The sequence below is a fragment of the Nansenia antarctica genome, assembly GCF_963989245.1.
Source record: "Nansenia antarctica genome assembly, chromosome: 1".
In the NCBI taxonomy this organism is placed as follows: Eukaryota; Metazoa; Chordata; class Actinopteri; order Argentiniformes; family Microstomatidae; genus Nansenia; species Nansenia antarctica.
Genome location: NC_137674.1, coordinates 102,230,156 through 102,246,511, shown reverse-complemented (window position 1 = coordinate 102,246,511; position 16,356 = coordinate 102,230,156). Strand labels below are relative to the sequence as shown.

The window sequence follows — 16,356 nt, the reverse complement described above, 5'->3', positions numbered from 1 at the left end:
ACAAGTAATTTGTTTTTAGAAAAGTATTTTTCAACAGCCTGATTAGTAGACATTGGTCAAAGGCCACAGCCTACCCTGTCTAATCTTTAATGCATACACTTTTACTGTAAAAAAGGGATTAGCAATCTCATAACCATATTGTTTACATCCTATTAACCTACACCACATTCCCATTCACCAGAGTCACCTAGGGAAGAAAGGTTAATCAATTTGCATTTTTTAAAATTTTCCACAGTCCAATATTCCCAATGTTCGATATTCAATCTTTAATCTTTCGAAGAGAGGTGGATCTCCCCCTTCCTCCTGTAGACTCGTCTCGGCTCTCCCTGTAGACTCGTCTCAGCTCTCCCTGTAGACTCGTCTCGGCTCTCCCTGTAGACTCGTCTCGGCTCTCCCTGTAGACTCGTCTCGGCTCTCCCCGATCAAGTCCTCTGCTGGGCCGTGTGAGAACAGGAGGCCTGGTTGTCCCCCCCCCCTGGTTTCATCGGCCGCACTCTTCCAGCTCCAATCAGATTGTTGTCTGGAACACAGGACACAAACCAACCAAGCAGTATCTTCGAAAATTCAAACACCACTGTATCCTTTCTCAAAACATGTTTTTATTCAACACTGCTATTTTTCTCATTTTACTTTTTCCCACTTCCCATTGAAACCTAATCATTTACATTTAGCTCTAACTTTCAGGCAAAACTCTTATAACCTCCACACTTTCTGTTATAACCCCCCCCCTGGTTTCAACACTCATATCTTTCCCTGCAGACACACCTGTAGGTATGGTACAGTGGGGGACATATTGAGACATCAGCTGTGATTTCCCAAAATGTCATCTTCACCCCGAATAGGCCCCCACACTCTAAACAGTGTAGATCTGTAGTTCGAAGGCTCTGCACCAGTGACCCATGCCATTATTGTCCCTCTTTTGGAGTGTTGAACCATACTTTACAATTTCCCCAGAAGCAATTGTCAGATTGAGATACTGAGATGCAACGATCAAATTTGTAAGACAATGCCATCAAAAGTTCAACTTTTTAGTTCCATTTAACTTCAATTACACCAGATGCACATTTTAGTCACACTCTCGATTATTATGATTATTCCTGCAGAACCTGTGTTGTGTGTCCTTGCAGCCACATACAGCCACATCTCCCCCCTCTGCCCTGACGCAATCTTACAGCTTGTGTGCTCAGATGTCTGTGTTTTTCTGTTTGTTTTCGTTTTTCCAAAACCAATGGGACCACTGTCAATATGGCTCCCATGCCAATGGAAAGTTTGTTGAGTAACTATATTTTGGCGGCCGACACAGACCGCCCCAAGGACCACTTTGGCCCCTCCAATAAAGGTCACTGATAATTACTACCTGATTTAAGGTGGTACAATTGAACCTGTCAATGTTTTCTTTCTTTTGTCTTTTTCTTTTCTTTCTCTTCTTTTTACTTTTCTTTTCTTCTTGTTCCTGTTCCTCTTCCTCTTTCCCTCTTTCTCTCCTACTGTCCTTCCTAACTAACCACTAGCGTTCCTAACTAAATGAATGGCTCACATTCAATCACACAACTCCTTTGCTAGTTTCAAAGTCGTGTTACTAAGACGACTGCAGAAAAAACGTAACTATTATGGACAGATTGTTTCAGTCACTAGTAGTCATGCCGGTTTGATGATGAAACATGTCAGGAAACTCGCCCTTCAGGTTAGTGGATAGTTTGCTCCTCCCTGCTCTCCCCAAGTCCTCAAAATCTTGTTTTGTGTGTGTTGTGCTTGGGCCCAAAAAGAGTCTGGAGTGGGACCTGGGGGCCGTTCCACTAACGTTGATTAGTATATCGCCGATTAAAATAAATCAGGCGATCAGGCAACTCGGGATTGGAATTCAAGCCTCAGGTGATTCCTCGAACGAGGATCAGGCTTGTATCATGAGTGTTCACAGAACACCGGCTTAGAAATCCTCGATATGGGCGCGTGCACGCAGACATAAAGAGCCCCGAAGAGTCGATCTGTCGAAATGAAGATACTCCACTCTGCAGGGTCCTACATTTGCGCAGCATTCCGAATTATTGATCTTTATGAAGACGGAAAAATAAGATGTAAAATAGTGCAATACTGCCGCAATTAACAAGGCGAGGGAAATGGTTTGGCAAGAAATTGCTGACCGATTAAATGCGTAGGTCATACTAGCCCCAGTTATTGTTATATGTTCATATTTTAATAAATTAATATTTACTACTGTGGTGATATCAGCAGCAGGCTACAAGCCGTCATATCGTCACAATGGCCTAGTGGTATCGACCGCTGCCATAGTATTTATTCGTCATTTTAAATCGGTGGTTCAAATCCCTCTTCAGACACACTTTTTACTGCATTTCGTTGTCTGAATCTAATCTAAAATCTCATCTAAAAAAGTATGTAGGCTATAAAATTATGGTGCAGGCTAATTTACAAGAACTGACACGATTACAATGATGTTTGAAGCCTTTGCATGAAGGCTTCGGTTAAATGTAAAAAAAAAAACTAAAAACCACTAAAATCAAGTCTCGAACTCGCAACCTTCGGAACTCTAGCTGGTTGCCTTAACCACTGCGCCAGCCAGACCGCTGTGACAATTATTAAAAGCAAAAGCAATGCAAGTTAATAGACATACCTATTTATTTCATTTTATTTTTTACACTTTTTAATTTATTTATCTATCGATCTATCTATCTATCACACTTTCAAAATATCAGGTTATCTATCACACAATCAAACTATCTATCTATCGATCGATCACACTTTCAAATTATCAAATTATCTATCTATCACACAGTCAAACTATCTATCTATCTATCTCGTGTGAAGTGGGAACTAATATTTCCTAAAAGACACTTAAGGAACTGTCGTTCGGGATGTAGTTTCCACCTGTGAGCCTTTTTTGACGCACGCATTACCTTAGCCAGCCTAGCCTGCTCGCGACCAGAATAACTCGGGAGGCTATGTTGCATAGCAACCAAACAGTGAATTATTTGAGCCACATTGATGGAACCGAATGCAAGATAAAATTATCGACGATTAGAACTTTATCACGGATTAGAAGATAATCGACCTTCGTGGAATAAAAAAATAACATTTCAGAATAAAAGTCTGAAAAATAAAATGTCAGAATAAAATACAGGAAAAGTTGCCTACAAGTTTGCTGATGAGGGCAAATGGTAGCGATGAAAACAAATGGATTATTTCAGCTTTGCAAAATGTTCAGGCCCTGTATGTTTTCCTTGATACTGTTGCTCTACATGCTGTTTGGTGTGACTAAGCTTGAGTTGTGGACTGTGGAGATTTTACAAAAGATGAAAAGTAATTTTCATGTTAAGATTATATTGAGTGATTAGAATCTTGTTGAGTATTGAGCACTGCAATTGTACCCTAGTTGATTGAGGCATACATTAGGCCTATTACCAGTCCATTGATTTTTTCCTTGACATTTCCTGTCAGGTTTTCTTCATAATCACAGCATTCTTTGGCACAGGGAACATAGCATCCATTAACAGTTACAGTAAAAGAAAGACTAAGGCTATGAAACCCTTTTTTTATGAGTTATCATAAAAGTTATTAATTCCCACTCTGTATTATTTTATACAGAAGAGTGGAGCTTTCTCTTATTCCCTCTCACTTTCTCTCTTTCTGAACTAGTTTTGACCCAGCCTCTGTGTACTGCTTTCTCACAGTCTTCAACCCTTTCATCATGGGAGGACTGATGATGTGGAAGGTACCCCCCCCCCACACACACACACACACACACCTATCAAACCACACACATATTCAACCACACTTACGCACACACCATATGAAAATAGGTTTAAAGAAAACAATGCTCTATTTTGCAGTTTTTCTGTGTAGGAAGCAGGCTAATTTACAAGCGGCCAACTAGTGGTCATTGTGTGTAAATAGCAGATTTACATTCTAAAGATGTAGGCTGTTCGAGTGTTAAGTCTAAGTGGATATGTGTGACCCATTTAGGCTAAGGCCCCCATGTTCCTTCTACAAGGTCATCATCCCGTTTGTGATTGTGATGTGTACGTTCGAGAGCATCCAAGTCTCCACTCAGCTGTCAACTAGAAGGTAACCCAGTCTTGAGCCCAGACTAGATATTTTGAGTGTAACCGAGTTACTCACTCCTCCTCAAACGTGATAGACATGTCACGTTTCAGTGATGTAACATTGTCTTATGATGGACGTGTCATGTTTCAATGTAACTAGGGTAAGAAAACGGTTGCTGCCTTTGATTCAAAAGGTAATTCATTCTGGTTTTCTTTGTTGTTATTTTATTTCCAGTCTATTCCTCATCGTCCTGGTCATCTCAGACCTAATGGCTCTGGTAAGACATGCTTGCTCAGAAATTGACATTAAAGAATTGCTCCATAGCCCTAACAATTTTTTTCCATATAACTTTCATTTTGGGTCTTAAGTGCTGCCCTTGCATTTGTTTGTAAACTAGGGAGGTAGATCTTGGGTTTTTTAGCTAAGTGCCTTTGCAGTACCATGAGTTGCCACTGGGAAAATAGAGTTGACTATTCCACCTTGAATATGGGAATAGATTTCCCTTCATCTGCTTAATCTCTCTCTTTCTTCTGCAGCACTTTTTCTTCCTGGTTCAGGACTATGGCAGCTGGTTGGACATTGGCACCAGGTTGGTCAGCTGGGAAACAGATTTGTATTTATTTTTGATCATAAGTAGGCTAATGGGACAGTGAAGCTTTTTGGATTCTTTTGGTTCTATACTCCTGAAGTCCAATAATTTACTATGAGGTTAAAGTAGAGATTCTCAGCTTTTATTTTAACGTATTGATTTCACCATTTAGAAAATACAACACTAGTAAGTGGGACAATTAGTCATGGGAAAATTGTCTTGACAGGTGTCTCTGGTTAGTCAGGTGTGTTCCATCACATCATTTGTGCCGGCGTAAGACAGCTGTCAATGTCTAGTATTGATTCTGGGCTTTGTGTTTGCCTTTGGGGTCTGCTATTGATGCCTGTTAACATGAGGATAAAAGAGGCATCAATAGAAGTCAAGGAAGCCATTCGCCATTACCACATACAGTATAAAAACATACAATATACATCATAAAATAACAACAAGGCAAGGCAAGGCAAGTTTATTTGTATAGCACATTTCATACAACAGGGGCAATTCAAAGTGCTTTACATGCATTATTTAAAAATACAGCAAGAGGAGCATAAGAAAATAACAATTACAATGAATAAAAGCAAATATAAGAAGTAAATAGATCAAACATTTAAAAAGACAATAGTTAATGGGAAAAAGACATTGATAGAAGTGTTTGTGTTTGTGTAATCATATCCCTCCACATCCTTCTACATCCCTCTACATCCCTCTACATCCCTCCACATATCTCTACATCCCTCCACATCCCTCTACATCCCTCTACATCCCTCTACATCCCTCTACAACCCTCTACATCCCTCCACATCCCTCCACATCCCTCTACAACCCTCTACATCCCTCCACATCCCTCCACATTCCTCTACATCCCTCTACATCACTCTACATCCCTCTACACCCCTCTACATCCCTCCACATTCCTCTACAATCCTCTACATACCTCTACATCCCTCCACATCACTCTACATCCCTCTACATCCCTCTACATCCCTCCACATCCCTTCACATCCCTCTACATCCCTCCACATCCCTCTACATCCCTCCACATCCCTCTACATCCCTCTACATCCCTCCACATCCCTCTACATCCCTCTACATCCCTCTACACCACTCCATATCCCTCCACATCCCTCCACAAGAGGAGCATAAGAAAATAAAAATTACAATGAATAAAAGCAAATATAAGAAGTAAATAGATAAAACATTTAAAAAGACAATAGTTAATGGAAAAAAGACATTGATAGAAGTGTTTGTGTTTAATCATAACTGGTGCAAAACATGAAGGTTTTTAGCTTAGATTTAAATATTTTAAGGGTTTGGGCCTGTTTGATTTCTTCAGGGAGTTTGTTCCAGGAGCATGCAGCAGCGTGACTGAAAGCTGCTGCACCGTGTTTTGTTTTTACTCTTGGAATTATTAGCTGATTTGTCTCAGCTGACCTTAGGGACCTTGCGGGAATATAGGGTGGGAGGAGATCTGATATGTATTTTGGTCCAAGACCATTTTGTGATTTGTATGTAATTAGGAGGATTTTGAATTCAATTCTCTGAGAGACTGGTAGCCAGTGCAGGGATCTCAGGATTGGTGTAATGTGTTCAAATTTCTTTGTTTTTGTTAGGACCCTAGCAGCGGCGTTTTGGATGAGCTGCAATTTACGAACAGCTCCTTTAGATAGGCCTGTTAGTAGACCATTACAATAATCAAGTCTACTCGAAACAAATGCATGGATGAGTTTTTCAAGGTCTTGCTTGGACATGAAACCTCTCATTCTTGTTATGTTTTTCAGGTGATAGTAGGCTGATTTAGTTATTGAGTTTATGTGGCTGTTGAAGTTTAGATCGGAGTCTAGAATTACACCAAGATTTCTGACCTGTTTTTTACTGTGAAGAGAGAGAGAATCAAGTTTTGCACTGACTTTTGATCTTTTGTCAGGTGCACCGAATACAACAAACAAGCAACAGAAACAGTGAGCAGATACAGGCTATAAAAGATAACCCAAGCACATTTGCATGTATGATTCAAAGTCTCTGTAACACACAGTTTAAAATCAGAGAGTGGAATGAACATGCTAAGTTTCAACTTTTTCTGAAGTACATTCCAAGTTGAAGGAGCATTGTAACAGAATGCAGTTTTACCAAATTCAGATCTGACATCTGATATTTATTCTGGAAAGTGCACTGGGAAGTGCAAACCACTAGTTACAGTTTGGTAAAATGACCTGTACCCTGCAGAGGTCTGGAAAAAGGTCTTGTGGACAGATGAGATTAATATTTCAGGGGTGCAAACTTGTCACCTTTTAGCCGTTTTAGCCGTTTTTACCTCAAAATAGGTCAACAATTTTCATAAATGTTCTTTGTTTTCCGGCCAAACATTTGAGTTTTTTTGTCACCTTTTTGGCCATCACCAGTTTGCATCCCTGGTGTGTGTGTGTGTGTGTGTGTGTGTGTGTGTGTGTGTGTGTGCATGTAATGTATGTACAGTATGTGATGGATAGAAGGGTGGTCTCTTCCTGTCTCTTCAGGGCTCGCTGCAATGTGAGGACTGATCCACTAGAGGGAGCCAAAGAGGCGCTGCCCGTTACCCTGCTGAACAGAGAGATCTCCAGCCTGATTTGATTGATTGATTGAAAACTTTATTAGAAGATTTGCAGAAGTAGGTACATGAAAGTACATATTACATACAAGGTCAACTAACAGGATAAAAACCCAAGAAAGCCACTGGCTTATTTCAATTGGGGTCCTTGATACTCAATTCATCGTTACATGTAAGACAGACAAAAAACTAGTACTATCTACAAGATAATACAGACAAATAACTAGTACTATCTACAAGATAAACATACATCCAACATGGGAAGAACAATACAACAAAACATAAGGTATGTACAGCGGGTAGGACAGGTGGGGACATACACCACAGGTGGGGGCGGGGGACAAAACACAAAGTATGTACAGTGGGTAGTTCGGGCAGGGGGACAGACATATAATATGTACAATGGGTAGTTCGGGCGGGGGGACAAAACAACAGGTATGTACAGTGTGTGGTCATGGTGGGGGGGGGGTACAAAAACACCAGTAGATTTAGGCGGGGGGGAGGGGGGGGGGCGACATAATAACATTGCGTTTGCTCAGAGTGTAGACCAGGTAGGGGGTGGGACAAAACAACTAGTATGTGCAGAGGGTATTTCAGGTGGGGGGGGGGGGGGGGGGGTGGGAGACATAACAACAAAACAACAAGAATATATAGAGGGTAGTCCAGGTGGGGGTGTAGTCTTTTAATTTGATTTTTGATTTAGAGGGTCCAGTTACGGATTGCAGCCTCCTGTAAATGTTTTTTGAGAGTGGTTTTGAAGGTGGGCAGTGTTTTGCACTCCTTTAAGATTATAGGAAGGGCGTTCCACATTTTTACTGCATAGTTTGCAAACGAGTTTAACCCCTTGTTTGTGGTGCAACGCGGTTGAACGTGGTTCGTGGAGCTTCCTCTGGTATTGTATGTGTGGACGTTGTTCACTTTTTGGAAGTATGTTGACAGGTACTTGGGTGTCTTTGTGGTGTAGCGTATCTTGAAGACCAGGCCCAGTGCAAGCTGCTGCACTCTGTCAACTACTCGTAGCCAATCAAGGCTCAAAAAATGAGCAGCGGTTAGATGTGTCCTAGGGTTGAGGCCTAGCAGAAGCCTAACCAGTTTATTTTGGGCTGTCTGGAGTCTTGTTTTATGGGCCTTTGTGGTTCTATAGTACCATGATGTTACGGCATAGTCGAAGTGACATTGAATGAGAGCTCCTGATAGGGTCCTCAGTGCTTTGAGGAGCGCTTCGAACAGGAGAGACACTACGGTGAGATGTCGAAGACACCATAAACACGTTAAACAGCTTCATGTAGGATCTTCTTTTATGGCCCAGAAGCCAAAGTAGATAGTTTCCTATCCGTGGTTTAGCTGATAAGGACCGATAAGCCTCTGAGCTCAGTCTGAGTCTCATAAAGACAAACGGAGTGTGTTTGGTCTGGCTGAGTCAAGGCCTGTCTCCACCTCTGTGCTCCGGATTAGACCGGTTCAAACCGCCCTACTGTGTCTGTGTCTGGGGGTGAGAAGTTGAAGTTTCACTTTCCTTCTGGTAAAGAGATTCAGGAGAAGGGATCCTCATCAGGAGAGGTGGTGAGTGAATGGAGCTTTGCCTGTTGAGCTCTGTGTGAAGATAGTTACCATATGTTGCCTCTGATAGGCCTATATGATGAATATGACAGTAATATCATAAGGGTAACACATGTAAGTCTGCTGTGTGTGTGTGTGTGTGTGTGTGTGTGTGTGTGTGTGTGTGTGTGTGTGTGTGTGTGTGTGTGTGTGTGTGCGTGCGTGCGTGCGTGCGTGCGTGCGTGCGTGCGTGCGTGTGTGTGTCTCTATCTAGAAGAGAAGGGCCAAACAGTTAGCAAAGTATTGCTCAGTATCTGCTATTATTGGTAGCTGCTCAATATGGAGAAGGCGGAGATTCTTGTACCCATGAGCTGGATACTGTCTGTTTTACAGTATTGATACTGTATCTGTCAAATCCACTGTAATCATCATTTAGTGTGAATAACATACTGTGTGTAGCATAACTGGTTGTTGGCTCAGCACTTCTGTAACTGACTGTTTTCATAATGTCAAAATGCACTGATAGTATTTATGTCCTTAAGATATTGTACATGTATGTGGACATAAATAAAACATTTAAAATGTGTGTGGGGCAGCCGGCACACAATGATAAGATGTCCCATCCAGAGGTGGCCAGACGCATGATGGAGCTCAGCAGGTCTTGTAAGCCACTCAAAGGTGAGACCACGGCTAGGTTTACTTACATACCACACACACACACACACACACACACACACACACACACACACACACTACACATTACACACATTATCTTATCATCCATACCAGTTTGGAAGTATATACAGTGGAGGCTGATGGAGGTAGAATGGAGGCTGATGGAGGACATGCTCATTGTATGCAAGGAAAGGAATAAGGAATAGTATGAAACACACATGTTTGATACCATTCCTTGTTCTATTCCATGTGTCCTCCGATTTCTACCTCCACCAGCCTCCCCTGGAGCAAATACAGTGCTGTCTGATTAGTGGATGTCCATTAGCATACTGCAGATGTCAGGTCAGAAAAATACTTTTTTTTATTATTCTTTAGTCAGGTGTAAAAGTGGCCCATTATAAATATAAGTCACTGGCCTTTACACTCACTTAGAGGAGACAACATCACCTTAGAGCAGACCTGGGAATTGTACGGCCCCCGGGCCGCATGCGGCCCTATGGCTGTCCCTGGCCGGCCCTGTGTGAGGTCCCCCCCCCCAAAAAAAAGTTGTTTCATAATAATAGAAATAACATGTAAATAAGTGTAGGCAATGTGTCCAGAACAATTGCATTGCTTTTATTTTGAAGGCGACAATTTTATTTTCAATTTCCGTATGTGCGTGCGTGACTATGTTATGGCGCTTTTCCACTACCGTGCCGTACCGCGTGAGCCCGGTTTGTTTTGCTTTCTCCACTGCCAGCCAGGCCGAGCCGTTTTAGTTCGCGAGAGGTACTTTTTGCCAGGCTGTGTGTGACATGTGACGCTGCAGACCGTTGATTGGTCAATGGAAATCGTCACAACATCGTCATCCCATGTTCAGAGTTCACCCTTAACCGCCATTTTTAAATACCACAACAGATTTTGCTTTCGGAAAATGTCACTTACTGCTTCTGTAATAACGTATTAATAAAGATTAGAAAAATTATGATAACCATCTTATTATCTTAGTTTAATGCCATTTCAATGCATCATAGAACTTTTATTTACAACAAGCATAACAAAAAAAACACTATTATGGCGATGTGCTGTGCCTATGCTAGACATGCATTGTCGGTGTGTGTGCACTGCGTTTATATCACAAAATGTATTTTTTCAGAATAAAAGTCCCCCCAAAAAAATTTCTGAATAAAAGTCCGAAAACAAAAAGTTTCAGAATAAAGGTCCGAAAAAATATAATTTCTGAATAAAAGTCCCCCCAAAAAATATTTCAATATAAAAGTCCTAAAAAATTTAATTTTCTGAATAAAAGTCCTAAAAAAAATAATTCTGAATAAAAGTCCTAAAAAAATAATTTCTGAATAAAAGTATAGTTTTATTAATACATTATCACTACATCATTATAGTAATATTAATGCATTAATTACTATTACAGAATATAGTGTTATTAGTACATTATTAAGACATTATTATAGAGTTTTTAATGCATTATCACTACATCATAATGCATCAAAACGCTATTATACTGTAACACTATATTCTGTAGTAGTAATTAATGCATTAATAACACTATAATGATGTAGTGATAATGTATTAAACGCTATAATAATGTTGTGATAATGTACTAATAAAACTACAATTCTGTAGTAGTAATTAATGTATTAATAACACTATAATGATGTAGTGATAATGTATTAATGCATTAATAACACTATAATGATGTAGATAATGTACAATTAACACTATAATTCTGTAGTAGTAATTGATGCATTAATAACACTATAACGTTTCAGAATAATAATTTCAGAATAAATAAAAATAATTTCAGAATAAATAATAATAATTTCAGAATAAATAATAATAATAATTTCAGAATAAGTCCTAAAAAAATAATTTCAGAATAAAATTCCTAAAAAAATAATTTCAGAATTAAAGTAAAAACAAATTTTAAAAAATACATTAATACTACAATATTATAGATGTATTAATACATTATCACTACATTATTATAGCGTTTTTAATACATTATCACTACATCATTATAGTAATATTAATGCATTAATTACTACTACAGAATATAGTGTTATTAGTACATTATTACGACATTATTATAGTAGTAATAGAGATAGAGAGATAGTCTCTATTTACACTGTGAATGATAGTCTCTGCATTTACACTGTGGAGGATAGTGTCTGTATTTACACTGTGGAGGATATTAAAAAATATTTCAGAATAAAAGTTTTAAAAAAAAAGTTTCAGAATAAAAGTGCAAAAAAGTTTCTGAATAAAAGTCCGAAAAAACGTTTCTGAATAAAAGTCCGGAAAAAAAACATTTCAGAATAATAGATTGATTAATGTATTACATGATTGATTCACAGTTAAAATATATTGATTAATATGATTGATTGACAGAAGTAAATTTCTGTTTTATTAGCTAAGAAGAAGAACTGCAGGTTCCAGAATGTCTTGTAGAAAGACGTCATATAAGTTGACAGTTTGTTGTTTTTGAGAAATGTGAATTGAAAGTGAATATCTAATACCGGTAGCTCGTTTTATTGACAAAGAAATTGATCACAACTGTATGTCAGCAGATTTGTATATAAAGAACCTTTCGCTTGATATCACCAGTCCTAGCCATCATTTCAGAAGGTAGAAATACTACACTGTGACTCGTAATGTATGTTGTATGTAGGCTAATGTTAATAAATAATAGGCACAAACTGATGTTGCTGGTGTAGCGGTCTAAGCACTGGCCACTAGTGCAAGCTGCCCACCGGGGACTGGGATCGTATCCCAGCTCGCCAGATCCGGATATGGCTGGGGCACACACGGGGAGCGGCATATTGGGCGGCCGCTCCCGAGGGCGGTATAGGAGTATTTCCGGACAAGGATCCGTCGCGCAACAGCGCCCCCGGGGTGCCGGAATAACAGGTGCTGGGCTCGAGGAGCCAGTCAGCTAGTCTGCCTGGCGGCCTCCTCTGGGACTGCCGGCCACGGGGTCGTGCGGTGGATCCTTCGCAATAGGCAGGGGATAATTGGATGCTAGGTTGGGTTCAATTGGCTACCAAATTGGGTGAAAAAGGGATAAAATCTGAAAAACAAATAAAAAAATAAAAAAACTGATGTTGCAAAAGGTCAAAACTATAGCTGCATTTACTTCCCTGTGTTTAAATGAGTCCTCTTGCTCTTCTATATTTGACCTACTCCACATTTTCATAGCCTTATCGTAACATGTATTCTTACCAGTAGCAGCTAGTCAAAACCATATCATTTACTGCTTTTTATAAAGCGATTAAAGTAATATTGAGCAGAATTAAGTTCAGCCTACTGGTCCGGCCCTCCACAATAGTCGCGGTTTCTGGATGTGGCCCATTGTGAAAATTAATTGTCCACCCCTGCCTTAGAGGCATGCATCGTTGTAAAGATATTCTGCATCTATATCTGTATTTGTTAGATAAATATTTGTGAGAATTCAATGTGTTTGAACTTTGACCTTTGAATCCCTCTGTCCCTGACTCCACAGATCTGGAACTGAGACAGTGTGTTGAGGGGCTTAGAGAGCGCAGGGGGCCTGTGATCCCAGAGACGTGCAGTTCCAGTAGAGACCAGCAGGGGGCCAACCAGCAGCACCACGGTAGCAGCCGACCGTCAGTGGAGGAGACAGCACACCTTCTGACCTCCAGGCTGAGGGAGAGACGTCTGCAGCTGGCTCTGCCCGACCGCATCCAGGCAACTTTGATTCATTATATTATGATTAAATATATACGTATATACAGTATATATATATATATATAAAAAAAAAAAAAATTTGACTGAACTTTTTCTTATTAGTTCAACCTATTTGGGAGTGCATCCTGTTTCCATTCATGAAGTTATTGCTCTAAATTGAGAACCAGCAGCCCTTGGGCCTCAGGGTACTTTATAGAAAGTACTCAGATAAAATGTTGATCTTACGCGTGTCGTATGTAGAAAACCACGTCAACGTAGTGATTTATACAATTTCAACGTGAGTCATTTTGACCGTGGAAACGATCGTACCTCTACGTCAAGTATTGACCTTGCGTACGCACATTACCTACTGGTTATGCGGAGTTATTACAGGCATGTGAGCCGCACTGCCTACTATAATTCATGCAAGTGGCTCGTAATACAATTAACGATGTTGTTATCAGCCGAGAAAATTAGTTTCACAGAAAAATGTGCTTACGTGAAAGTCAAAGATGACGTTCAAGTACTTTTTTATAAATGAGGCCCCAGGTTGGGCAGTTTCTGCTGGTCACCTGTTCACTTCTCATCCAACCAGGTTGTTGTTGTCGTCAAACGGAATGTGTTCCCAATGACCTAGGGGTGTAGTGGTGGTCTAGTGGATAGTGAGTTGGACTTGTGATCGGAAGGTTGTAAGTTCAAATCCCGCCTGAAACCACACCACTACTAGTGTGCCCTTAGCTCTCAGTTACTCCAGGAGGAATGTCCCTGTAATTCGTAATTGTAAATCGCTTTGGATTAAAAGCGTCTGCTAAATGGCAACATTACATTTAAATTACTTACCAGGGGGTCATTCCACTAAAGGTGGATCAGTTTAGCTGAGATATAAATAAATGCGGCGCTCAGGCAACTCGAGATTGGAATTCAAGCCTCAGGTGATTCCTCGAACGAGGATCAGCCTTGTGTCATCAGTGTTCACAGAAGACAGGCTTACAAATCTTCGATATGGGCGCGTGCACGCAGACATAAAAAGCACTGAAGTGTCGATCTGTCGAAATGAAGATACTCCACTCTGCAGGGGTACTACATTTGCGCAGCATTCCGAATTATTGATTTTTATGAAGACGGAAAAATAAGATGTAAAATAATGCAATACTGCCGCAATTAACAAGGCGAGGGAAATGGTTTGGCAAGAAATTGCTGACCGATTAAATGCGTAGGTCATACTAGCCCCAGTTATTGTTATATGTTCATATTTTAATAAATGAATATTACTACTGTGGTGATATCCGCAGCAGGCTACAAACCGTCATATTGCCACAATGGCCTAGTGGTATTGACTGCTGCCATAGGATTTATTCGTCATTTTATATCAGTGGTTCGAATCCCTCTTCAGACGCACTTTTTACTGCATTTCGTTGTCTGAATCTAATCTAAAATCTCATCTAAAAAAGTATTGTAGGCTATAAAATTATGGTGCAGGCTAATTTACAAGAACTGACACGATTACAATGGTGTTTGAAACCTTTGCATGAAATCTTCGGTTAAATGTAAAAAAAAAAAAAATGAATGACTTAGTCAAGTCTCGAACTCGCAACCTTTGGAACTCGAGTCCGCAGCCTTAACCACTACGCCAGCCAGACCGCTGTGATGACGGCAATGCAAGTTGAGACAATTACTTTTTTTTTACACTCTTTTCTTTATTGATATATCGATCTATCTATCACACTTTCAAAATATCAAGTTATCTATCACACAATCAAACTATCTATCGATCGATCACACTTTCAAAATATCAAATTATCTATCTATCACACAGTCAAACTATCTAATCTAGTGGTCACCAACCCGTCGATCGCGATCGACTGGTAGATCTTTGAGACTTTCCCTGTAGATCTTTGATTGATAAAAAAATAAAAATACAATTTTTTTTTTTTTTTTACATTTTTAAAAATAAATAAATACACAAAGAGCCTATGTTTTGCACGCGCCTCTCTCTCTCTCTCTCTCTCTAGCAAACTGTTGTGTCGCAAATGCTGCATGAAAGTGACCAATCAGATAAGAGAATAGTACTGCTACGTGACTCGCAAAAAAAACATTTGTCAAAATGGTTTTCCAGGATTCTACAACAAAGGTGGATTTCTTCACTCTTTTGCACTTAAAGGAGAAAACGAGGGGTGTGGATATTTACAATGAGTTAAAAAAATATGTCGGTGAAAATGACATACCCATTCATAAACTAGTGGCGATTACTACTGACGGGGCCCCAGCAATGCGCGGTGCGCGCAATGGATTTATTGGACTGTGTCGTAATGACCCTGATTTTCCCTCCTTCGTCAATTATCACTGTGTGATCCATCAGCAGGCCTTGGCTGGTAAGGTGTTGGACTTTTCCCATGTAATGACACTGGTGGTGAAACTAGTCAACTCGATTCGAGCGAAAGCGCTTCAGCACCGCTTATTCAAAGCGTTATTGGACGAGCTCGACGCAGCTTACGGAGACCTGCTTCTCCATGCTGATGTGCGGTGGTTGAGTCGCGGCAAAGTGCTGCAGCGATTTGTCGACTTGCTGCCCGAGATCAAGACGTTCCTGTCGACAAGGCAAGTGGTAGTAAATATTTTCATAGGCAAAGGACTTAAATTGGTGTGGAAAGTCAGATCTTTACCTTTTCTTTTTACTGTTTCCCCCTGCTTTTATATTCATTCTATGCATGTATATGTTTTTATATATGTTTTTATTCACTTTATGTTCTTATTCCTGTTGTAAAGCACTTTGAGCTGCATTTCTTGTATGAAAGGTGCTATATAAATAAAGCTTTACTTACTTAGGCCTACTTACTTACAAGGAACGAGGAGCACAAGGAACTGGCAGACGATGCGTGGCTACTGGACCTGGGGTTCCTGACAGACATAACCGCAAAACTGAACGCACTCAACTACGAGCTGCAGGGAAAAGACAGACACCTTCCCCACATGATAAGCACAGTAAATGGGTTCAAGGCCAAGCTCGGTGTTTGGACCACACACACCTAAAGAATGGGAGGCTGACACACTTTCCCAACCTGGAGAAAATGGCACAGGCCTTGGAAGACAATGATGCTTTTCACCCTGAGCAGTACTGTGCTCCCCTGGACAAACTGGCAATAGAGTTCAATCGGCGTTTTGGTGAGTTAGATGTCATGGGAGATATTGCTGCATTTGTCTCAAACCCATTTGTGCCCATTGATAT

General features: G+C 40.3%; 1 protein-coding gene across 1 annotated transcript; it reads left to right on the top strand.

Moving 5' to 3' along the window:
- Positions 1-3,623: 3,623 nt before the first annotated feature.
- LOC308155285 (GPI ethanolamine phosphate transferase 1-like) lies at positions 3,624-7,255 on the top strand (the record flags this gene model as incomplete). Its single annotated transcript, XM_080528575.1, has 5 exons — positions 3,624-3,727; positions 4,007-4,080; positions 4,294-4,336; positions 4,596-4,648; positions 7,162-7,255. The coding sequence occupies exons 1-5, from the start codon at positions 3,704-3,706 to the stop codon at positions 7,253-7,255; spliced, it is 288 nt and encodes a 95-aa protein (XP_080384701.1). The 5' UTR covers positions 3,624-3,703.
- Positions 7,256-16,356: the final 9,101 nt, after the last annotated feature.